The following is a 24,753-nucleotide window of genomic DNA, read 5'->3' as shown; positions in this document are numbered from 1 at the left end:
CGCTTCGCCTTCCCCGGTATCCGCACGCCTCTGACAGGAGTGGAAGTGCAAGCAAAGCGGTCGAATCCTCGACAACAACCGCAGCGAGCGTTTCCAAGCGTGCTCATGCCCCCAAGTTGCTTCGGCTCAGCGCCAGCACAGGCTTGTCCGCCGACACCAAGAGACCGCAGTCGTACCCGAGGGCATTGCATAGGCTGTTGGGGTATCGACAGAGTGTGCACAAGACCCTGACACTGCGGTGAGGCGACCGGCAGCGCCAGGGACGCACAAAGAAAACAGCAGGAATGCCCCCCCTCCTTCTTTCCACGGGCGCAGCTTCCATATGAGCTGCTCATGCTCCTTTTCTCCTTTGTTCTCCCTCGTGCTGGTGCTGTGTCATCGTCCTCTTCGGCACAGACATACTTTTTGGGCGTTTTTCTGCTTTTCTCTGTGGTGTTTTTGCCTGGTGTCACAGCCTCGTGGGCATCCTCTCGATGCTTCACGTGGTGCGCGGCCTTTTTCTTTGCTTCTCTCCGCGTCCACGCCATACTGCCTAGCCTTGGTTGCGCGTCGCACAACGGAGAACGCGGCGACGCAAACAAGGGTATTCAGTGAACGTGGTAAGCGCAGAGAAAGGCATGTGAGATCGGAAAATAAAAAATCAATAGCCGACCACAAAGCGAGCATCGAGAACACACAAAATATAAACACAACAAGAGACACGGCATGCGCACGCCTTTCGGCTTACGCGCGCTCCTCAGCTGAGCTCCTCTACCACAAAGAGAAAGAAATACAAGCATACCAAACAGCGACACTAGTGGGTGAGCCGGAGGTGAAGAGCTGAACTGGGAAAGAAGATGGCAGAACAGCAAAGCAGATCGACTAAAATAGTTCAAAGAAGGCCAACACGTAACACGTATATATGCACTCTTGTCGTCTTTTCTGTGTCTGCATCGGTGGGTCGCGCGCACGCGGAGACAGGTAGGGGAGGGGAAGGGGGGCGTGCTGGAGTGCTCAATGGTAGAGGATCTCACTCGCGAGTCGAGAGTAATGCAAACGAAAGAGACGCCAAAAAGGGGAAGGTAAAGGGGCAATGCCACCTCCGGAACACATGCGCACAGCGCAAATGGCAACAAGAGCATTATTCACAAGCGAAGGGAAGAGCAATCCTGCGCGAGAGAAAGAGGAAAGTGATAACCCAGCGTCTCCGCGCCTGGACCCTTGAGTTTCCCTGCTAAGTTCTTCTTTTTCGCGTCATCTCATGTGCATGGGCAGCTAAGTATCTGGAGTGGTGGGAGGGGAAAGGAGGATGAAAAGGATCTTAGAGATGAGTAGGCTGTACCGCGCATGCCTCTCTTCAACACACACACACACACACACACGCGCTCACGCCTGCGAGAACCGAGAGAGGATGTGAGTCGGAGAGAGAAAAAAAAACGTCACCGAAAAAAAAAAAGAAAAGGCGAAGACAAGCCCATCGAGGTGTGAGATGCAGGACACGCAAACACAGACACGCGAAATATCAATAAAAAATAAAACGATGACACTCCCTGCAGTCCTCCTTTTTTGATTGGTGAGCACGTAGGTAAATACATGTGCGCTTGACGCCAAAGGGCGCCATCCTTCCTGCTTCACCTCTCTCCGCGGACACCTGACCCTGAAAGTCCTCGCACACATGTACCAGAAACAGAGAAAGACGGCTGGCAAAATGAGAGAGACATTCTGGTTTAGAGGCGGAAGTGAAGCAGGTAGAGTTCATCACAGCTGATGCACCGCTTGCCTTCAAGAGCGTGCGGGGCATAAACACATATACCTTTACACACGCGCACAGGTGCGGGCTCACGCGCATGCAAGGTGGAGGTGCAATAGGTGCGGAAAAAAAAATAAGAAATGCAAGAAAAAAGGCATAATGATGTTTAAGAACAACGAAAAAGAGAGAACGCGCAAGAGAGCCCTCACACATCAGCACAGTAGCACATGACCTAACACACACTGTGAGCAGAGTGAATACCTTGACGTGGAGGAAACCAAACAAAAAAAAGGTGTCTGTCTGTGAGCGTAGGGAGGGGTGGGGGAGAGGAAGATGAATGTAGGCTCCACGAATACACGGTTCGCCACCACGTGTGCAAACACATCAGCACTCTTTCTCCTCTCATTTTCCAACCCCCCCCCCCTTTTTTTTCGGTTGTCCCTGTCCTTCCACATGCACGCCTCTTGAGCACTGCGTCTTGTTTTTCGGAGTGCAGGGCTGGATGATGAGAGAGGAGAACACGAAACAAGATCTCATGCTTTGCGATGCAAAGCATGAAACGAAGGTGCGGGGGTGGAAGCTAGGGAACGCTGGGGAGTAGTGAGAGGGGAGGAGGGTGGCGGGCGTTCATCAGAGGAGAGGGAGAGCTCAACGAGATACACGACTACAACAAGCCAACGCACAGCAGACGTGAGAGACACGGTGGAGGTGAAAATGAGGAAAGTGGCGGGCAAGAAGGAGGGGCCCATGGAGAGGACTGTACACATAGGGCCAAACGAATTGAGCAAAGAAGGGCAACCACGGGAAAAACGGCTGCCCATACAAGTGTGGGTGCGCCGGTCACGAAAGAACAGCATACACACACAACCACAACGAAGACAGGCACACCTACATCTGAGGCTCTTGTCCACCATCATGATGCCGACAATGACAATGAAGCGAGAAACAGAGAGAGGGACACATGACATGGGCGATGCGTTGTTGCACCAGAAAGCGCAGGGAGCAGGGGGGGAACAAATGGAGCAACAGCAAGAGGAGGCAATGCATCATTTGCCGCGGATGTGCGTATGCGCTGGTCGGTCTCAAGCCGGGGTGCTCCCCACCACCCCTCTGCATCAGTGCGCACAAGCACGCACGCGCCGGGAGGACGGAATGGGAAGAACAGCAAAAAGGGCGAGGGGGCGGCCGGGAAGGGACGGGGTGCTGTATTCACGACGTAACCGCGCCAGCTTCTCGCTGCGTGGGAGCGCTTTAGCGGCCCATGGAGTAGCCCTTCGGCCGCGTGTTCTCGGGCGACGTGAGGAGCTCCTTCGCGTCCTTGACCATCTCTTCCATCCGTTCGATCTGCGCCTCACGCGTCTTCTTTTCCGACCCGGTCGCGGACTCCAGCTTCTCCTTTTGGCGCATGATCTCCTTGTACGTGTAGTCCACAAAGCGCTTCACGTTACCACTGCGCGGCGGCTGGTTCTTCACCTCGCGCATCTTGCGCTCCACCTCGAGACCTTCGCGGGCGTCCACATCCTTCGACGCAATCCACAGCCCGCTCACGGTGACGCAGGCGCCGTCGACGGCGTAGCGGAAAAGGCGGTGCGGCGACGACGCAGACTTGTCGCGAATATCTGTCTTGTGCGCCACCGTCTCGCCACAGAGTGCGATGCAGAGGGAGGACAAGTGAACCTCTTCCTCCGCACCCGTCTTCTTGATCGTCTTGAGAACGAAGAAAGCGGCAACGATCTCTTTATCCTCCTTTGCATTCTTCAGCCCGCCGTCGAAGGAGCTGACGCACTCGCTCGCTGTCTTGTGTACCTTTGTCTCCAGCCCCAGCAGGCACGGGCCGTACACGGGCGATGAGCCCATCACCATCTTCTCGTAAGAGGCGCCAGGTTTGAGGAGGTCGCAGCACTGGTCGGCACAGCGGAGCGACACCATCGTCATCGTGATGTCGAACTTGACAGCCATGTCCTTCTCGTTCTTCTCCAGGCGTTCCACGCACTTGCGCAGAAACTGGCGCGCCACGTCCTGCGTCGCCTCGGCCCTGCCCTTACCAGCGCACAGCATAAGTGCCGAGTTGTGACCGTTGAACCAGTTGCCGCGCAGCTCCGAAAGAAGCACCGAGTCAACGTCGTCCTTCGCCGAGGATAGCGACAGAGCCTCGTCCACCTCGAACGTCTCCTTCTTGCCGCCCTTCTCGAAGACGACGGTGCTGGGGTCCTTGACAGTGATCACATCGGCGCCGGTGGCCTTCTCTACCAGGATGAGCGAGTGCACGTTGTAGTTCGATGGCACCTTTGCGCGCAGCTTGCCGGCGGCCCCGTCGCGACCAGCCGCCGTAGACGGCAACGCACGCGACGCTCCGCGGCTCACCTTGGTCTCCGAGTGAGTAGTCGTACCGTTGCTGGCACCGGCTGCGCTGCTGCCGAGCTTGACGTCTGACTTGCGACGGATCGTCAAGGCTGTCACGGTAGAGTTGCCCGTCGCCACCGGCTTTTCGTGCTTGCCACGGCTGTATAGGTGGTTGCCGCCGCGCTTTCCGCTGCGCGGCAGGTCCTTGGCATTCTCGAAGGTGCCGATTTGCGGGCACAGCTCGTCAGTGTCCACGCGAGTTGCCTCGGACACGAAGCCGCCATAGCCGCTCGAGATGCCGCTGCGCTTCACCTGGCTGCCGTGGCCGCCCATGCTCATGTTGGCGAGGCTGCCCCACTGCGCCGCGATGCCCATCGTGCTCATACCGCCCATGCCGTACATGGAGCCCATCGGGCCTCCCATGCCGTACATGGAGCTCATCGGCATCATCATGGCGCCGCCCATCATGGAGCCAGGGCCGTCCATGCCGTACATCGAGCCCATTTGGCCCCCCACCATCGAGCCCATGCAGTTCTCGCCGCCCATGGATCCGTAAAGGTTGGCCCCCTGATCGCCCATGGAGCCGTACGCGCTGCCACAGTTCGTGTTCCCGTTCATGCTACCGTAGCCGGCACCCATGGAGCCGTATGGAGCACCCATGGTGCCGTAGGCAGAGCCAGCCATCTGGCCCGCCCCCAGAGAGCCGAAGCCGCCACGCATGGAGCCAAAACCGCCACCCATGGAACCGTAGGGAAGGCCGTTCACGCTGTTCTGCCGAACCATGCTGGGCAGCTGGGTTGTCGGCGCAGTAGCGGCCGGAGAAGTCGCCGGCGGAACAGCCGGAGGGGGTGCAACGCGCCTCAGTCCCGGAGCAGGAGACATGCCCGGCGCACCGGGGGCAATCTGACCTTTGGGCCCCCACATGCCCGGCGGCGCCGCGGGCTGATTAGGGTGCCCGTCCGGCGCAGGGCCCGGCGCAGCGCCAAGCTGCTTTTTGGGTGCGCCAGCCGGAGGCGCCGAGGATACAGCGGGGGGGCCGCCGGTGAGTGGGGCGACAGCCGGGGGGGCGCCAGTGGGGTCGTGGCGCTGCAGGGTCATGGCGGGCTTCTGGGCGGCAGCACTCGGTGCGGTTGATTGGCCGTTGGCAGCAGGCGCACCGCCGGCACCGTAAGTCTCAGCTCCGGGTGTGGTGGCGGCGGCATTGTTCGCCTTCGGCCGCGAAAAGCTGCTCTGCTTCTGCAGAATGGAGCCCGACGGCGGAGGGGGGACAATGGCGCTCATGACCGCGACAAGAGAGGCGAAGGTGAGTAGGCAACGCGTTAGCGAGAAAATGTGCTGCGATGTGCGCGTGTGTGGAGACGAGAGCGACGGGGAGAGGGCGTGAGAGAGACAGCGGGGTGCGACCGAACACGAACGAGTGGAGAGAACGATGTGGAAAGTGGAGAAACCTACACGGCGCCAAAGCGCGCAAAAGTGAAAGCGGCGACGGGGCGAGAGGGAGAGAGAAAGCGGGAGAATGAAGCGCACCGAGGATGTATATGTATATGAGAGAGAAGATACGCCAGAGCGGCACCAATTACGTGCGCGTTTGGGCGGGGAGGGGGCGCGGAAAAGAAGGTGATTGCGAACGTAGGAGAAAGAGAAGGCATGGACAGCGAGACAAGCCGGATTCATCTGCGGAGGAAAGACGAAAGGAGATGCTGAGAGTGGAAGCGGCTACAGACAGACGGGTAGAGGTTCTATCTGCTCCGCTGTCTCGCCTCGCCCCGCCCTTCTTCTACACCCCCTACCTGGCCCCTCCCGGCATGAAAGCGACAAGCAAGGGTGATATGAAAGCGCCAGCTAAGCCCACTCCGTAGACGCAGGGGAAACGAGCTCCCTTTTCTCTGTTGGCACACGCACAATGCACCGCTCAAATATACACAGGCGCATGAATAGACCGGCGCACTTCGTCTCATTCGGCCCGCTTGTCCGCTTAAACTCGCCATGATGGCGGATCAGGGAACCATTTCGAAGACAGAGTGAAGAGGAAGGGGATGTGGCTTAATGAGATACAAATGAAGAGGGCACAAAAAATACCGCCGGCAGGCCAGTGCACGCGACACAGTTGGTTTGCCCACGATACGCGCGGGGTGGGGCCAGCGATGGTGACTTCCTCCTTTTTGTGTGTTTTCGTTTTTTTTTTCGTACCAAAGTTGTCGAAGGAGAGCTGGGTAAAGCGAACACAAATCTGTGTATCCACACCTAACAGACACACAGACACGCATGCTCCTATGCTGACGCAAGGAAAGCTGAAAAAAAACGCAAAACTAACGAAAAAAAAAACGAACACAGAGGGAGAAACGTGAGTAAACAGAGCAACAACAAAAAGGAAGAGGATGAGCAAGCACTTTCACACCTGCCAGAGTTGTGCTTTATGCGCAGATACGCACATTAGCATTTGCCTGCTCTCCCCAATGTTTGAAATGAATGACTTTGAGTTATGTAAATCACGCGGCTGACGAGCGTGGGTCCCGCAGCGTCCGAGAAGGAGGAGTTCAAGGAGATGGGTCGATGAAAAATGATGGTGACTTTCTACCCCACATGTCACCAACGTGCTTGTGCGACGGTATGCTCCGACGCCAAGCTGGATAAGTCCTCTGCAACCTCTGTCCCGAGAAACAGGAGTCGGCACGGGTGAAGGTTGGAGCGGAAACTGCGCGAGGCACTTTTCATTCCCCACGAAGGAAGAAGAAAAAGTGCACAATATACATGATGTTTGCCTGCTTCGCCTGTACATGGCTACCTACGGCATGGGTAACAAGTCACTCTCACCCCCTCCCGCATATCCGATCTCGCCTATTCCAGCCTTAGGAGGTGGTTGTGAGGAAATCCCTGACTCAGAGGTTAGCAAAGCACGTGCACTGATGGCTGAATGGCAGATGAGTAACAGTCACGTGCGATAAACGCCTTTTACGTGTGTGCTGTGCACAAGTGATGAATCCCGCGAGCCTAGCGAGCCGCCTCAGATGAAGAAAGGTAAACCGGTCAGTGCCTCCACAGGTTTAGGAGCTGCTCGCCGAAAAAAAAAGTCGACAATAGCGAGAGCTCCCCTTCGTTTCCGAGACAAGAAAAGCAAAAGAAAAACAGTAAGAGAGGGCAACCGGTAAACCAAAAAGGGGAGAAGGAAACACGAGAGCATGTGTATGAAAGCCGATCAAATTTAGGACGCCCCCACCCCAAAAAGAGAAAAAGGGGGTGTGGCGGTGTGGAGCAATGATGAGGAACCCTGTACTTGCGCATCGGTTTGAACAGAAGAGAACACGGAAAAAGAAGAGCTACAAAGCAAGTGCAACGCCATTCAGACTTCATCGTACATTTCGAAAAAAAAATGAGCACAGAGGGTGTGCACACAAGTAGACATCAAAGCACATAGAGAACTCAACGAACAGCCAGACACGGCACGACGCACTTGAGGCCCACCACCGACAGGAATGGGCAGCTGGGAAGGGAGTGACATGCACACGCATAAGCACATCGAAGAAAAAGAAAACAGGATCCACCAGCATCAGTCAGCGCGTACACACAAACACATAAGGAGCGAAAGAAAAGAGGCTTCGCACATATAACGGGGAATGCACATTGATTCTACTATAGCACCTCTTTCCACCTCCCTCATCCCCCCATCTCACCCCATCCTCCATCGCCCTTGTGTCTTGTCTTTCTTGGGCCCTCTCTTTCTGACAGATGCGCGCAGGCTCGGGCAACTCGCGTTTCCGCGGTGCTTATGTGCACCTTTGCTGCTCATGTTGTGTGAGTGAGTCAAAGTGGAGGTGCGAGCTGATGACGGTGCTCGATCTTCATATTGCGAGGGAGGACGGGAGACCGAGAGAAAGAAATGCTGGACGGGGGAGGGGGCATTGAATGGGAAAATATCGCCTCATGAGAAAAGGGAGGGTGAGTGCTGCTACAGAGAGGGAAGAGGGAGGGCCACTGAACAAAAAAAAAGCGAAAAAGGAAAGAGGTAGCCTACGCATGCATCAATGCACATCCAGTCACACGCCCACGGCACGAGAGAAGAGGTTCCGTTTCTACCCAGCAAAAGGAACGCAACCAAGTCTAATCACAAAAAGGGCAGAAAAAAAGGAGAGAAACGACGACGTTGTCAGAGGGCCAATAAAACAAAGAATAAAGCAGAGCAAAAACATAAAAAGGATGCCCGAGGAGGGCGGGTGCGAGTAGGAACATATGCACAAACAGAGAGAAAGAGGTGGACAGACACGCAGAAAATAGAAATATGGCAGAGAACAGAAAAAAAGAAAACGAAAAACAACACTGAACTCTTTCGGCGCGCACATACACACGCACGTGCAAGGACGAAAAAAAAAAAGAGAGCAACGCCGGAACACGAAAACACCAAAAGAATGACAGACACGGCACCCCGGGCACATGGGATAGAGGTGGAAGGCGAAGCCCAAAGACAACCACTAGCGGTGCAGAGAGGAAGAGGTGACAAGCAAAAAAAAAAACGACGTGTGCATCGCCAGCCGTGCGGCCCCGGTTAACGCTTGTAGACCGCCGGCGCGCTACCACCTGGCGATTTCAGCATGTTCTGCGCGTCCTTGAGCATCGTCCCAATGCGGCCAACCTGTGACAGTAGCTGTGGGTTCGGTGCCCCGCCACTGGCTTCGATCTTGCGCTGCATCGCCGCCACCGCCAGCTCCGTTTGGGTGATGAAGCGATTCAGGCTGCAGCTGCGGAGGGGACCGTTATGCACACGCATCATCTTCGCGGCTAGCTCAAGCACTGGTTGCGCCATCTCGCCAGACTTGCCGCGGATGCCAGCCACGTAGATGCTGTTGCAGGGGCCACCAATGGCAGTGCCGAGCAGCGACGCGCTGCTGCGCGTCGAGAGGACCTTTTCGTACTCTTCGACGCTTTCCCCCGCGATGGCGACCAGGAAGGACGGCACACAGACATCGCCGTCGGACTGTAGGATCCGCAGAATGACGGCGATGTAGCCCACGCCACCTTTTTCGCGCACCTCATTGCGCACCTCTCGCACAATCGGCTCCACCTGCGCCTCCGCGACTGGCACGATATTCGCGCCGTACGGCACGTTGCCAAAGAGGGGCGAGGAGGCGAGGTGGAGATCATAGTAGGGAGAGTTATCGGTCAGCAAGTCCTTCACCTTGTTGTCTTTCGACACAGTCACCGACCAGAATGCCTCGCTGTCCTTCGGTAGGCCGCGCATAATCATAGTGATAGTCTTGACAGCCATCGAGATGCCCACCGTGCTGCCCCCGACGTCGCTCGTCAGCATGGCGGCATTGTAGCCGTCGAGCACGATCTTGTGCACCTCATCGATCATGGCGGACCGGATCGACCCGCCCTTCACCTGTACCACCTCCGTCGGGGTGTAGCGCTGTTCATTGATGATCAGCTCCTTGTCCGTCACTTCCATCGGCGTCTTGTTGGCCGCGCCGCTGGCATCGTCGTCATCGTCCATGATAACCGCAGAAACCCGGATTGGCGCCGACGTCTTCACGCCTACATCTTTCTGTGGCTTCTCGTGAGCTGAGGCAGTTGCATCGGTAGCATCTTCCGGCTTGCCACCGCTCATGCCTGGTGTCGGGCTGACGCGCTTGTCGCCCATGTAGTATGCCGGCATGCTCTCCCCCCGGCACTTGAGAAGGTTGTCGTAGTCGTCGTGCATGATCTGCAGCCGCTTTAAGACCGCCGTGAGTCGGTCACGCTCCTCCCCTTGGGCCCTCTCCAGCTTCAGCCTATTCGCCTCGAGGCCCTTCTTGGCGTAGTCGATGAACGCCATTACACTGCCATCACGGCTCGCGTGGTTCGGCTGCTTAGTCAGAGCATGCATGTCGGTCAGGCTGCTCTTGGCCGCCTCATTGGACTCGTGGTCATTGCCGACGCACACGAGCAGCGACGTCACGCACGGGCCGCCGATCGCGTAGGACAGCAGAGAGCGCGAGTAATCCGGGTTCTTCGACATCGCGCCGCAAACGCCGGCCGCCGACGGCCCGGAGGCGGCCATGAAAGAGGCCACGACTACATCGTCGTTCGTCTTCAGTTGCTTCAGCACCGCCGTCATGACAATCATGGAGTCCGGCTCCGTGAGGTGGGCCGGAGCGGCTTGCAGCGCCTGATCCAGTGCCGGCTTCACGTCTAACGCCTGCCGCAATGTTTTGTAGGTCGTGTCGACAAGGACCGGACCAAAGAGCGGCGACGACGCCGTGCCGAGAGGCTTGGGCCCCGCCGACGCCGCGCCGTTCGCCATGAGATCGCAGAGCACCTGGCGCTTGCGCACAACGGACATGAAGAGCTCAATGCACGTGTCTTTCGCCTGCACCGGTGGCGACTCAAACGCCTTTGTAAGGATCTCTGCAACGCTCTTCCATGTGTACTGGTTTTTGAGCGGAATCCTCGGCTGCGTCTCTGCCGAGAGCAACGCCACGTTGCGGCCCTTACCGAAAACGGCGCGCAGCGTCTTGAGCGTATCTGACTCTGGCACTTCGTCCGGGTGGGTTCGGACCACCACCTCATCCGCCCTCACCCGCTCCGCCAGAATTGTCGCCGTGCCGTCGACGCACACGACAAGACGCACCTGCGTCTCCGACTCTGGCTTAGCGGTCGGCGTGGCGTCAGACGCCACAGAGACCGTTTCGGCGGGCTTCTCCGCAGCGGGTTCGGCCGGCGCATCAGCCTTCTTCGCGGCAGCCTCGCCGCTTTGGGGCACCGTCTCCGGCGGGCTCGTGGACGAGTTGCTACCAAAGAGGTTGTACGCCATCAGCGGCGTCTGCTCAGGCCTGGCCAGCAGCTCCTTCGCGTCCTTGAGCATACGGTCAATCTTCGCTGTGGTCTCCGGGGACGCCTTCGTGTTGGCTGCCGCTGCGCGCTCCGTGTAGTCGATAAAGCGCTTTACGTTGCCACTGCGTGTTGGCGAGTTCTTGATTTCGCGTAGGCCCTGGGAGTGGGCGGCGGCGCCGCCGACCAGCTTTTCAGCATCTTTCTCCGGCACATGCACAATGGCCACGGTGCGGCTAGCGCCGCCAATCGCGTTGGTGAAGATGAGCGCGGGTTCAGTTGTGGCGTGCTTCTCGACCGCCTTCAGATTCTGCATGCCGGCGTCGTTCACCATGGCGACCAGCATGGACGAGACGTACACGTCCTTCGCTGGCGCGGCGCCGCTCGTGGTGACAGGGCGGATCTGCTTGATCTTGTACATGATGACGACGAGACACTCTTTCGCAGCCTTCGCGGCGGTACCGATGACAACCTCGGCCGCCTCAGCCGCCGACATGATGTCCTTCTCAGACGCGTTCATCACACACGGGCCGTAGATCGGGTTGGAGCCGATCTCCGCCTTGGCCGGCTTCGCGTTCGCCTCGAGGAGGTCGATCATGCTGCCGGCCTCGGCGAACGACACCGCCGACGCCTTCACCTGCGTCACCTGCGCCTTATCCTCCGCGAACGACTCCATCATGCGCTTGACAACGGCAGTGATTGGTTCAGTGCACGCCGTGTACGGCTGAGAGCCGCAGAGGGCCAGTATGGACACGTTGTGGCCGCAGTGCGTCTGCTCCACGATATCCCTCAGCAAGTCCGACTTGTCTATATTCACCGGGGACGCCGCAACCTCGTCCATCTGGTACGTGTTTGTGCCTACCGTCACGGACTTGTCGGGGTGGCTCAGCATCGACTCCTTCGCCACCACGGCAATGACGTGCACGTTGTCGTTCACCTGCTTCGTAAGACGGTGCGAAGACGCCATCGCCGTCGGCATGGCACGGTCGCGGCTCTTCTCCGCATCCTTCGCGTCCGCGTCCTTCTTGTCGGCCCCCGTGCCCTCCACGGCATGCGTCTTGCTCTCCTCCGCACCGAGAGTCGCCTCGCCGCGCGCAGTGGCCTTCGCGCCCGAGTCCTTCGATGTGCCTGCTGTGTCATCCTTTTCTTCCCGCATCTCCTCGTGAAGGGACGAGGACGGCGGTGGGATACTGATGTCCTGCTTCGGACGCAAGGTGTAGGCTGACGGTGCACGCCAGAGGCTGCCGAAGGCGCCGCCGACGTAGCCGCCGGTGCTGCGAAAGCTCATGCGGCTGTTGAAGCGGCCGATGCCGTACATGGAGGCTCCGTTGCTGCCCAGACCCATGTTGTAGCAACTCAGGCCGTACATGGAGCCCATCGGGTTGCCGCCCATGCCGTACATGGAGCCCATCGGGTTGCCGCCCATGCCGTACATGGAGCCCATCAGGTTGCTGCCCATGCCGTACATGGAGCCCATCGGCCCACCCATGCCGTAAATCGAGGTCATGCCGTTTTCACCACCGCCTATGGAGCCGTAGTTGCCCGACACACTGCCATTCATGCTGCCGTAGCCGCCAGGGCCCATTGAGCCGTATCCCCCCAGGTAGTTGTGCCTGCCATCGCCCATGATATAACCGCCAGGGCCCATGGACCCCAATCCATTGTATTCCATGGTACCCGCCCCATTGGCACCTATGGAGTCGTAGCCGGTGGGCCCCATCCAGCCATAGCCATCGGCGACCATAGCGTTCTGCGAGTCTGGCGCCGCATTGGCTGTTGTCGGAGCCCCAGCAGGAGCGGGCGCGCTGCGTGCACCGCTGGCAGGAGACGTGGCGGGGAAACCGGCTTGTATAGTCGTGGGAGCCGCCGACGATGGCACAGGGGAAGCGCTGCTGCCCGCGCGCTTGGCATCGCTTTGCAAAGCTGCGAAAGGCGCGGCTGGCTTGGACGCTGAAGCAGATACCCTCGCCGACGGCTTTCGCGGCAAGGACGAAGGCACGGCCGCTGATGCGGTGCTCTGATGCCGCGGGAGCTGTGCACCGCCAGATGCCGAAGGCTTGTGGCCGCTGCTGCTCATGTGTGCAGAGGATACGGACGAAGGCTTTTTGTCTCCGGAGTTGGACGACAACGAGGAGCGGCGGTGGCCAGTCTTCTCCTTTTTCTTCGCACTAGAGGCCATCTCGAGTATCGAGCTGTAGCACGCAAAGAAACACACACAGGTTTGAGGGACTCAAGAAAGGACCCGCACGAGGCCGATGTGGGGTGAGAATACACGACCACTTTGACCGACGAGGGCAAGGATCGCAAGCGCAGCAATACGGAAAAACAGCAAAGGAAGAGGAGGTACGGGGGAGGGGGCACAACAGTGGAAACAAAAAGACAAAGACCAAAAAACTGAACCTGCCGAATAGCAGCACGCAAGAAATATGGGCGAAAGAGATGGAAGCTAACTATGAGTCGCTGCAGTGGCCACACCGGTAAAAGGGTTGGCGAAGGAGACGGAGGTACAGCGTACGTGCAGACCCTCTCACAGTCACACACGAAACTCCACGGCTTGTGAAAGATGAAGAGAGGAAGAGGGGGGTGCACACGCAAAACAGAGGAGAAAACAAGCGAGAATGGAGATGCACACGACAAAAAAAAAAAGAAAACCGTTGTAGTACGGGAAAAGGCGGGAGAGAGAAGCGGAGAGGCTTGAGAACCAAAATAGGGTGCTGCTATCCGTGCGGCGACTGCTGTATGTGTGTGTGTGTGTGTTTCGTTTCTTTTGCGTGCTCTTACCTACGCCTGCTATGACGGCTGCGCTCACCTGCTTTCTTGAGCAAACACGCAAGCACGGTGAATCGATGCAGAGAGAAGCTCAAAGAGAAGAAACCAAAAAAAAAAACAGAACGAGCAGCAACAAGAATTCAAGTGCGTTACTGACCGCGTATACGTCTGTCTGTGCATGTGAGTGTCGTGGAGTGGTGATGGTGGTGGCAGTCCAACACAGATGCGTGTGCGCACCAACGTGAAAGATGGATGTTTGTGTGTGTGTGTGTGTGTGAATGAGAAGCACAGGAGGATAACAGTTCGAAAGACGTGGTCAGGCAGACAGAAGAGGGGAGGGTCAAAGAGACAGAGAGGCTACGAAGCACGAGCTCCGCGTGTACTTCAATCGCAGCATGAGCAACAAGACCGCTCCTACGAAAGGGGTCTACCACATGCCTTTCAAGGAGTCGAAAGGGGCGTTCGGTGATCCATTGAACGTGTGCGCGCGTGCGGGTGTCCCACCTCCCGTCGCCGTCTAGAATTTCATCGCCTGTTGTGCTACTTCAAAATCAGGTACACAGACGGAGGTCGTGGTGGTAATGGCGGGGAGGCAACGCTCCCGTGCATGGAGAAACCGAAGTCAATGGCCTTTTCCCCCTAGCTGGATACATGCCACAAGGTCCAAGCACTCAAACACAAACACGCAGACAGGCAGACACGTTGCTGTGCATCGGCACGACAGAGAGAGAGAAAACGAGGGAAAGATTCACATTCAAACACACACACAAGCCCACGACAACGCACCTTTAGACACACAAAAAGGCTAACAAAAGCATTCATGCACATGCACATGGAAATGAGGCTCTGGACGAGTGAGTAACCGAAAAGCAAAAAGGACCGAAAAAGGGGGTGGGCTGATGGGGGAACATAGACGTGAAGGGAACAGAACAAGACGCAGTTGAAAACCGCCATCGCTGCTGTTAGCCCACCACCGTCCGCCGCGCATCTCTTTTTTTTTTCACATACACACACACACGCATACCCTTCCCCCTGTCCTGCAGACGGCAATGCAGAAACGGAGAGACACAAAGGTTGCACTTCCTGCCTCCCATCCAGAGAACGGCAAGAAAACAGAAGCACAGCCGGGACAGTCACCAAAGAAGAGCATAAGAGTGGAGAGAGGAGCAAAGAGCGCGGAAGGCATGGCGCCGCCACGCACACAACACAGAAAGAAGAAAAAAAACAGAAGAGGAGGTAATGCACAACAACGATGTGCCGTATAGAAAGAGAGCAAACAGAAGCCAGAAAAAATAGAATAGCGGCTCTGACACAAAATAATAGCAGCAAGGCTCCTCTCGGTGAGAGGTAAGAGGCTGCAAGGTGGGAGGAGAAGAAGCCAAAGAACAGGAGTTCGTATAGGGACCTCCCAACGGTTCTTCCTCACCCGCCACCATCAAAACCACCAAAACACAACTGCCAAGAGGACAGGCAAAACAGCCCCTTTCCCCCGAAAAAAAAAAAGAATATGCCGAGCACACGAAAAAAAAGGCAAAGAAAGATACAGCACGAAAGAGAAAACGCCAAAGAGAAGTCAAGACCGGCACGCGCACAAACACATATAGAAAAAAGAGGTGCCACCTCCTTTGCGCGGGAGAAGGAGGAGGGGCAGGGACAGGGAAGTGATGCACAAGCAATGCGTCTTCGAGGGGCAGAAACCATTCCCGCAGGTGTTGATTTTGCTTTTTCTTTCACTTCGGAACGCTCTTCATAGCGCCTTTGCCTTTTCACGGGTTTTTCGCGCTCGCTCCGCACCCGCTTTCCTGTGTCACTCTACGCGCTGTTGCCGTTCGCCTCACTCAAGCGCAGGTGTAGCTCTGGCTATGTCGCATCAATTTTTTCTCCCCTCGCTCCTTCGTTGAGGTGTCCAGTGCACCCTTGCAAGCATTTTCGCCGATCCTTTGCAGCGTATCGACGCTCGGCACCTCTAGCTTATCGACCACTCCCCAACGCCGCAGCACACCCCTCCATCTGGCCAGCCCCCTCGATAGCGCGTGAGGGCTGTGCGCACGAGAAATACGGGACAACATCAAAAAAGAACGAAAAGAAAACGTGGGAGAAAATAAAGTGAGACGGGAGAGGGAGGCGGGGTCAGCCCCTTTTACCAACAACGGAGAAAAAAACGCACGCAAAGGTCTGACCCGTGACACTTAGGCCCACCACGATGGTGGGTGGGGGTGTGTCGGCCTACTTCTTCTCGGCGTCTGTCAGTCGACTGCTTTGCTCACACTGTGCGCAATGGGAAAGGGGGGAAGCACAAGAAGAACACGTGGGCAACCAACAGAAAGAGAGGGCCAAGGGCCCGAGTCGCGCAGCAGAGGGGATGGGAAGAAGGGCGGGTTCATTCAGAGCGGCTGTCGAAGAAGATCAGGACCCGACGTAAAAGAGCGCAACACCACGCAGAGTGAGCACAGTAAGGAGAGGGAAGAAAAAAAAAAGAAAGAGAGAGACGCACACGCAGAAGAGGTACAGATCCACAACAAACAGCCACACACACACACACGAGAACAACACGAAAAGAATCAAAAAAAAAAAAAGCAGAACACATACGTCGGGCACTTAACAAAAAAAAAACGAATGGAGAAGAGGAGCCGTGCCGGCGCATCTGTCGCTTGTTTGCCATTTGCTCTTTTTCGCGCTTCTATTTTCTTCGCAGTTCGCTCTAAACATTAGCGAAGCGGTGTGTGCGCGCGCGTCGACTGTGTCTTCCTCGTGTGCGTACGTGTGTGTGTGTGTGTGTCCTCGCTATTTTCGTGTCCAATTTTTGCTGTTGTTCCACCCCCTCCGCACCTCACCGCGTGTCAACGTTTGCATTCCGCACACGGGCCACTTTGTCCACAGCTCATGCGTGTTGGGCGCACATGCCCAGAGACGCGTGTTCGGGCGTCAGAAGAGGAAAGACAGGAGAAAATAACGGAGGAAAGGGCACTGCTACATCAAAAAAATATATGCGAATGAGAATTCAAGGCGAAGACAAAGGGGAGGGGCGAGATCGCGCAAGGATCTGTCGCGGAACAACGATAGTTGGACTTGGTAACCACACGATACGGAACAGCAAGGCAGCGAAGAGTCGGATAAGAAGTCGTAAGAGTGGTGTAGCAGAGTGAAACGGGCTTTGGTGGCAGGCGGTGGAAAGAGGAAGTGTGTCTGTCAACAGGGCTTGTACGAGGAGGTAAGCGGTAGGCAAGCCCGCTGCTATGTTTTTTCTTTGTTGTTATTGTGCACGGGTGCGTCTCGAGGCCCTCAGCGCCGTCTTCTCGGAGAAATCGACGAGGAAGAAAGAAAAGGAAGACAGAGTCGACAGCAGTACAAGAAATCGAGAATGGCTAAAGTCAAGCACATCATGGAAGTTAGCCAAAAGGTGGGAGATGAGGAGAGTGAGGCAAAGGGTGGGAATCAAGGTGCCGGAGACGCGCACGCACACAAAGAGAGATAGAGAAATGTGCGGGGTGAAGAAGAGACAACCTTTTATCTGCGCCTGTTCACAGGGGTAGAGAGAGGAACGAAAAAAAAACGAACTGAAGTAACCGGGGGACGGCAGTGGTGGATGTCGTCGCTGTGCCTTCACGAATATTTCTTGTGCCCTCGCTGGTGTGAAATCAGTGAGACAGAGAGACAGACAGAAGAAACAGGAAAAGGGGGCAGTTACTGAGTTGAAGGGGCTCCGTCCCGTTCCCTGACCGTGCTGTGGATCATGTCGCCAGTATGTTGGACACCGCCAGGTAACGGGGAGGGGGAGCTGGCTTCCGTATTCCACTTTCACGGTATGGCTTGCTTATCTTTTCGATGACGCTTACGAAGGTGCGGGATCAACCCTTCCTTAGCCGTCATGTATCACCCCGGTGGCGGGCATGATGGGGGCCGGTCGCGGAGAACTTCAGTTGAACTGACAGACAACACAGTAAAACCAGCTAGCATCCTCCTCAACATAAGAGCGAGGGAAAGGTGGCTACCACGCCTCACACGCGTATATATGCCCGCACGTCGAGGCCAAAAAGCCGCCCGAACGACATAGCAGAGACCGCCCTCCCCTAAAAGGGCAAAAAGACTTTCTGCAATGAGAACAAGAGAAAACGAGAAACGAAAATCGTCGAACGTCGCGACTGAAGTGTGTGAGAAAATTACCGAAAATGCGGAAAGAGAGGGAAAAGGATACATATGCATATATATGTGCAACTCACAAAAAAATAATAACGCGCCGACCCTGTGGGCGCCACCCCGCCAAGACGAATGTATATATATATATATACATTGGGGAGCGAAGTCGATCTCAAAACGTGCGTGAGAGGAGAAGCGCAGTGAGATTCTTCATTCTGCACCGCTCTCCGACACACATCTGTACGGCAGCCTTTTTCGCTCTTCCGCTCAACAAGAAACGACGCTTGATCTGGTTCTTTGTTCGTTTTCTCCCTGAACAGGGAGGGGGAGGGCCTCTTCCGGGTCCTGAGCTGGTGTGTGTGTGTGTGTTTGTGGGGGGGGGGGGCTGATCGGTCAGACGCATGCACAGGCAAACATGTGCGAGGGTACCACCTCTCCATCCTTCCCTTGCTTCTTCTGCTTTCCACCTTCTTATTCTGAACTCTAATGGCAGCACCGCAAGTCAATAAAAAAATGCATGATGAAGCAAAAGACACGAAAGACAACAACAAAAAAACAAACAAGAAAAAATGGCAACTTTGAATCACACAGGGGCGCCGCAGAAGCGTGGAGAAAGGGGAAAAGGGAAGACGGAGGGGGGGGGGTAGAGGGCGAGGGGTAAAGACAGTCATGCGCCTTTCGGCGAACTTGAAGGCGATTCCGCACGCCTGCCTGCATACACAGCTGGAGCGGTGTCAAAATCTCAACCCCCTCCCCCTTCCCTCACAGACATACACATATATATATACGCCTCACCGTACTAGCCCCGCCTCCCTCGCATGTCCTCTTCTCCCCTCCCCATACCGACATCACATGATGCCGCGGTCATACGAAAAAGGAAAACAGAGATGGGGAAAGATACAACGATGAGCAGCTGTCGACCTTTTTGTTGCCGTTGCACAGCAATCCTCATCTGGTGTGTACCAATGCACCAAAAAAAAAGCGAGAGAGGAAAAGATGCATGCTCCCACAAGGGAAACAGTAAGGAGGGAAGTGGACAACAACAACAATACACGCGAGGAAAAGCAGCATAGCACAAAGGTGCGCGCGCATTCGTGTGTGTGTGTGTGTGTATGTGTTTGTGTACGTGCGTGTGCATCCACCTGCCCGTCGATGCAAGCAGGTCCACCCTTCTGTGTATGTGCATAAGAGAGTGGACATGTGTGTCTGTGTGTTCTACCAAGCATGTCTCGAAAAGGCAACTAAAAGGGTGTCAAGGGAAAATAATGCAGCACCAGCGCAAAAGTGAACAAGGGGGAAAAGCGTCAGAGGCACAAGCAAGTAAGGGAGAGAGGTCGGAAGGGACGAGGAGACAGACGCACACGGAGGCGGTGGCACCAGAGACACACATACGCCTAGTTAGGGCAAGATACGCGCGCTCGTAAAAGTCGGACACGTAAACACATACATGAGCACGCCCCATGAATACGCAAAGCAGGAAACAACAGTGCACATATGCGGCCGCAAAAACAGTCGGAATGCAGAGAGGAAGACGGAGGGTAGGTTCGGATATGGGGGTGAGCAGTAGGGTAGCAACCCCATGAACAGCAAGAAAAGGCAGCAGACGAAGGAGTCGGCAATAACGCCCGCCAGCCCAACCAAGTGGACACAGAAAACAAAAACGTGGGCGGAGGAAGAGAGTCAATAGAAAAGTAACGCGCATAGATCACACAGCAAGAGAAAGAGAACAGGATGGGGGGATAACAAGGAAAGGGCACGAAGAGAATAATGCATTGGTGGAGAAGAGCGCGAAACACAAAAAAAAGAAACATGACGACGACGCCGGCGGGAGAGAGAGAGCGGGGCGGACAGAGAAACCAGAAAGAAGAGAGCTGAAAACAGAAACGGAAACAATGCAGAGAGAGAGAGAGGAGGGAGAAAGAGGGTGAGCGAAGGCGCAGAGGAAAAGGTAGGAGTGGGTGCGCCGAAGAGGGCGAGGTGAGGTATGAATCAGCCAGGGAAAGTCGACAAACGGCCAAGAACGAGAGGAGGTAATACACTGCACACGATGGGGAAAGGGGAAAAAGATTTGTCGACAAGCAATATGAAAGGAGCAGAAATAAACGCAAAGAGCACACACACACACACAAAGAAAAAAAAAACGGAGCAGAAGCGCGGGTCAAAGAGATCGAAAGAGGGAGACGGGCTATCAGCAACGCCCACCCACTCGCTTTCACGCAAAGCGACGAGTGAAGGATCGCAACGATGACGCCAGGCCCCACCCCCATGCGTGTACGTGTGTCTTCGGCGATGCAGGCATGCTCTCCTCTCTCTCCACACACTCTATGGGGCGTCGACAGGCTCCCCAGTACTAGTTTCTCTCCTGGACCTTTATTTTTGTCCTCTGCGTGTCTTCCTCAGCTCCTGCTTTCCCTCGTTGTTTGTTCAGTAGTCGAAATCTCTCGGTGCACCCTCGTCCGCCTCCGAAAACGAGTCACTGATGTTGCTATAAGAGTGGACATCTTCCCGATTGTATATCTGCGGCACCACCGGCGGCTCATCGAGCACAGCGGGTGCCATGTACATGCTCGGCCCGGGTATCGGCTGCTGCACGACGGGTCTCTCCATGCTGCGCGAGCGGCCACCGTTGTCATTCGGCCTGTTGCGGATCTCGACCTCACCCCACTGCTCCCCATTGCGCATGGCTGCTTTGCGCTTGAAGTTGATGCCACCATAGCCGGTCGCCGAGCGGCCGTCCACGTTGCGGCGGTTTGTCACGCGGCGCGGCTTGCCGACGTCCTCTCCGTCCTCGATGTCGCCACGGTAGCTCCGCACAGCTTTCAGCCCGTCCATGCGCCGCTCCTCGTTACGGCACGCCATGTCTCCGTAGTACTGCTTTAACTCCTCGAATTCCTCCTCGTCAAGGCCGCGCACGCTCATGCCGCCGCGAGTGCTGATGGCCACTTGGGTGTCGCGCTCGCGGGTTCCGAAGAAGACGCTGCCGTGGCGGGCCATGCCCGTGCCACCGCCTTTGCTGCTGCGCGAGGCAATGGAACGGGTGCGTGTCACGCTGCTCTGTTTGCGTTCCACGTCAGCTGAGGGACCCGTGAAGCTTTTCGACGACTTGAGCGCCGTCGAGTGAGCATCGTCCCCGCACGGTTGTGTGTAGCCGTGGTATTGGTAAGCCCCATTAGCATTGCCGGTCACGCCACTCATCTGCTGCGGAGGGTGTACATCAAGTTGCCCGTACAGGTTGTAGCCGCCATGCGCTTGGTACGGCAGCGTCTGCTGCTGCTGGTAAGTATAGTCTTGCATGTTGCACCCAAAGCCGCCGCCGTAGCCTTGATCGTACCCGCCGTAGCTCATGGCTGGAGACTGACTGTGTGTGCGTGTATGTGTCAGTGTCAGTATCTGTGAACTCGGCAAGCAAACTTTATTGCAGCTGCTGTTTTGCTTGCCTTCGCGAGCGGTAGGTGTGTGTGTGTGTGTGTGTGTGTGTGTGTGATGAGGAGTGAGGAAGACTCCAGCGAAACCGAAAGCAGAACAGGATTTAGAAAGAGGAAAAGGAGGAGAACACGCAGGTCAAACAACGAAAACACGAGGAGAGGAGAGGGGCGGCCCAATACGATGAAGTCGCGCACACGCACATACACAGACGGAGTCACGGAAGGGAGAAGGAGGAGAGGAGGGAACTGGTGCACACACAGAGGTCGAGTGATATTTATGCAAGCGCGATCGCACCCACGCGCACGTGCGAAGAGGCTGCCAAGGAGAGAGAAGGCAGTCCACGCAACGAAAGGAAGGGAAGCAGAAGTACACGCGCACACAAGCCCAGAGTCACAAACACTCACCGTACGAAAACAACAACACAGACGGGCTCTGAAGACACGCAGCCAGGGGAGAGACGTAGGAGGTGAGGAGAGGCTGTAAAGGGGGGGGGCGGGAGCGGTAGGGCGTGGAACGAGTGGAACCGGGTGCTTGTGCACAGGGAGGAGGGATACTGGATGGATAGAAGGCGTGAATGTCGTGTTTCTATCTAGTTAAGAGTGCTTCAGCCAATGAAGACGAGGCAAGAAGAAGTGGAATAGAGATCGTGGCAGGTCAAAAAAGAAAACGAAAGCCGGAAAGATCAGGAGAAGCTGTGCGATGGCAAGAGAGGCGGAAAGGAAAAGGGAAGGAGAGGAACAAGAGCGATGTAAAGCATCGAAAGAGAACGAGTAGGCTTGCAACTCGTACCATCATAGGAGCCCAACAGCATGACATAATACTCAAGCTGGCCAACAACGGAAGCAGAAGACCAGTGGGCCGATCCCCACAGCATGCCGTGGGCCTCAACCTCTAACTGCAATCCGCCTTTGAAGAGGGAGTGAAAAGGGGAAGGGATCCGCACACATATGCATACGACGTTACATTTGAAAGCTCGCCTCGATGGCGCACGCTTGTCTCTCCAACGGTTGGCAAGAACCCGGTGGAGCTTCACCGCCCACTCACCACCTCGTCATCCTCTTCGCGTCCAGGGATGCAGTCCGCCGTTGCAACAAGAGGTGGAGAGTAGGCGGTGTCCTCCGGTTCATCCTTCTCGGGGGTTCGCTGCCGTCGCCAGGATGCACTGCGGCTTCCTTGTCTTGTTTCAAGAGTTTATCGTAGACGACGTTGCTTGATTTCCATCATCCGAGTGTACCACAACCGTATGCAGAAACGAAGAGAGAGAGAGGGATACACACATGCAAAACAAATACAAAGGCGTCCACACGAGAGAGAAGCAAGAACAAAAACAATTGCTTAGATGATGTGTGTGCCCGGGTATGCGTGTGGGCGATGGTGCGCGCGAGTGAGTGTGGCCACATTTACGTCGAGAAGAGAGACGAAGAAACACCTGTATTCTCATCACCGCCGTACTCACACGTGGATACTCGCACACAGACACACACACAATTTTCGAAAAGGCCCGTGAACCACGACAGCCGAAGAGGAACGAGAACAGACAGAAAGACGCAGACGTAGGTGACAAAAGAGAAATGAGCGGAAACCAAGCCTCTCTTTTACACATAACGAAGCACAACTCTTCAAAGGCAGAAACGAATACACTATACATATAAAGGCACCAACTCCCGCCACCGCCAAGGAAAACAACAAAGAAAAAACATGACGAACCACCCAAAACTCATAGGAAAGGCGCGAGAAAAACGATGCATACGGAGGGCAACGAAACAGAGAGACAGAGTGTGAGTGAGCGTTGCCGCGTAGTAGGAAAGAACAAAGGCGATTGAGATGACCCAAAGGGAGAGCTGGGGAGCAAAAAGAAAATAAAAAGGTTTTTCGTTTAAAAGGCGTTCTGAGAGCAGGATTGGGGGTTTGGGGGGGGGGGTGAATGAGTCCCATGAATACGCAACCCATGCACGCGTTGTGTTTCGCTCACACGCACACACGCCGCATGCGCACCTGACGACCCAGCGCCTTCGCGTTCATTGGAGGCTCCAAGGATAAAAGAATGTATAAAGAGCACTAAGGGTGGTGGGCACATCGAAGAAGACAGGAAAAAAATAAGAGAAACAGCATACAGCCGCACGTCACTAAACACGCACAGAAGAAGGCAGTAGCATGCAGAGACAAGAACGCAAGAAAGATAAGGAGCAGAGACGGCGTTGAGAGAGATGAAAGGAGGAGGGAAAAGACCCGATCACCCAACAACCACAGCAACTGCAAAGGCAATCAGAGCACACAGATCTGTAGACGACTGTGTGCGTGTGCCTGTTGTTTTGCTAAAGTACGTGCGTATAGGAGGGAGGGAGGGGGTGCACAAGTGAAGCACGTGTTTCTCTTGTCACAGGCAGGGAGGCTCGTAAGAAGGCAACCAGAAAGAAGCCAAAGAGAAAAAAATACAGCGAACAAGACGAAGGGGCGAAAAGAAGGGAGCATCAACGAAACAAACGATGACGACACAGATGCCGAGACACAAGCCAACAACATGAGCGACAGTGGGGTAGTGAGCAGACTATCACAGACCTAAAAAAAAAAGAGGGAATGAAAAAAGAAAAACGAAAAGGCATAAGAGAATCTACTGTGGCACATGAAACACAAAGGTAAAAGAGCAAGCAACGCAGTCCACGCAATGGTGGAGAGAGATGACAAAGCCAGACGAGCATTGGGGATAACTGAGGACGGTGCGAGGTGCCGAGGAAGAGTGCGAGCGTCAAAAAGCAATGCACTAGCCTATGCACAAACTCGTGCACCGGCACATATACCTGCGACAGAATCAAACAATGAAAGCGTGCACTTGAGGATGAAAAACAAAGCCGACATCACCGAACAGCATCAGCAGATCACCATCAACTTCACTTCCAAAAAAATTAAAGAAAAAGAAACCTTTGGAAAAGTATATGCACAGATAAACTCAGAGCAGGACGGCACGCCAACACAATGAGTGCTCTTCCCGCGCCTTCTGTACTGAGAATGAAAAGGTAAGGCAGGGGAACGAACATTCCGCTCTCGCCTGTATGTTTCCTTCCTTGTAGCATGCACGTCTTTTGTTTCAGTCCTCTCTTTCACTTTCTCTTTTCGTGTGCGTCTTTGCGGGTGCACCTGTTGCATGCATTGGATCCGCGCTGAATGCCTTCCCTTCCCTTCCCTCAGGTTTCTTGTCGCCATCCGCTCTGGATATAAAACCTCACAAGAAGGAAGCAAGGTAGGGGCTGAAATGTCCGGAGAGGCAGCAACGAGAAACAGCCAGAGTCTCTCACATGGAGCAATGGGGAGGCCTGGAAAGAGACCCTTTTCCATCCTCCAGCGGGGGGTCGTACAGATACACACCAAGACACGCACACACAGACACAACGAAACAATGAACTACCCCTCCTTCCATCCCCTACCTCCTTCCCTCCTCCTGCCTCCTTCCGAGCAGCTGGCGGCGGAGGTGCAAAAAGTCCAGAAGAATAAGAGGAGAGGGTGGCAACAGCAAAAGGAAAAAAAAATGTGCACAGAGGGCTAGGCCA

The 24,753-nt window shown here is 55.5% G+C and overlaps 3 protein-coding genes across 3 annotated transcripts; all 3 read right to left on the bottom strand.

Annotated features, from left to right (window-relative positions):
• Positions 1–2,980: 2,980 nt before the first annotated feature.
• LDBPK_333100 (hypothetical protein, conserved) lies at positions 2,981–4,954 on the bottom strand (the record flags this gene model as incomplete). Its single annotated transcript, XM_003864086.1, has 1 exon — positions 2,981–4,954. The coding sequence occupies one exon, from the start codon at positions 4,952–4,954 to the stop codon at positions 2,981–2,983; it is 1,974 nt and encodes a 657-aa protein (XP_003864134.1).
• A 3,658-nt stretch (positions 4,955–8,612) lies between these two features.
• On the bottom strand, positions 8,613–13,055 carry LDBPK_333090 (hypothetical protein, conserved; the record flags this gene model as incomplete). The annotated part of the gene is made up of 1 exon (XM_003864085.1): positions 8,613–13,055. One exon carries the CDS (start codon positions 13,053–13,055, stop codon positions 8,613–8,615), a length of 4,443 nt encoding a protein of 1,480 aa, XP_003864133.1.
• A 7,151-nt stretch (positions 13,056–20,206) lies between these two features.
• LDBPK_333080 (hypothetical protein, conserved) lies at positions 20,207–21,127 on the bottom strand (the record flags this gene model as incomplete). The annotated part of the gene is made up of 1 exon (XM_003864084.1): positions 20,207–21,127. The coding sequence occupies one exon, from the start codon at positions 21,125–21,127 to the stop codon at positions 20,207–20,209; it is 921 nt and encodes a 306-aa protein (XP_003864132.1).
• Between the last annotated feature and the right edge of the window lie 3,626 nt (positions 21,128–24,753).

This window comes from Leishmania donovani, chromosome 33 (genome assembly GCF_000227135.1).
Source record: "Leishmania donovani BPK282A1 complete genome, chromosome 33".
Classification (NCBI taxonomy): Eukaryota; Euglenozoa; class Kinetoplastea; order Trypanosomatida; family Trypanosomatidae; genus Leishmania; species Leishmania donovani.
The sequence above is the reverse complement of the archived record's forward strand: the minus strand, read 5'-3'. Positions and strand labels throughout refer to the sequence as shown.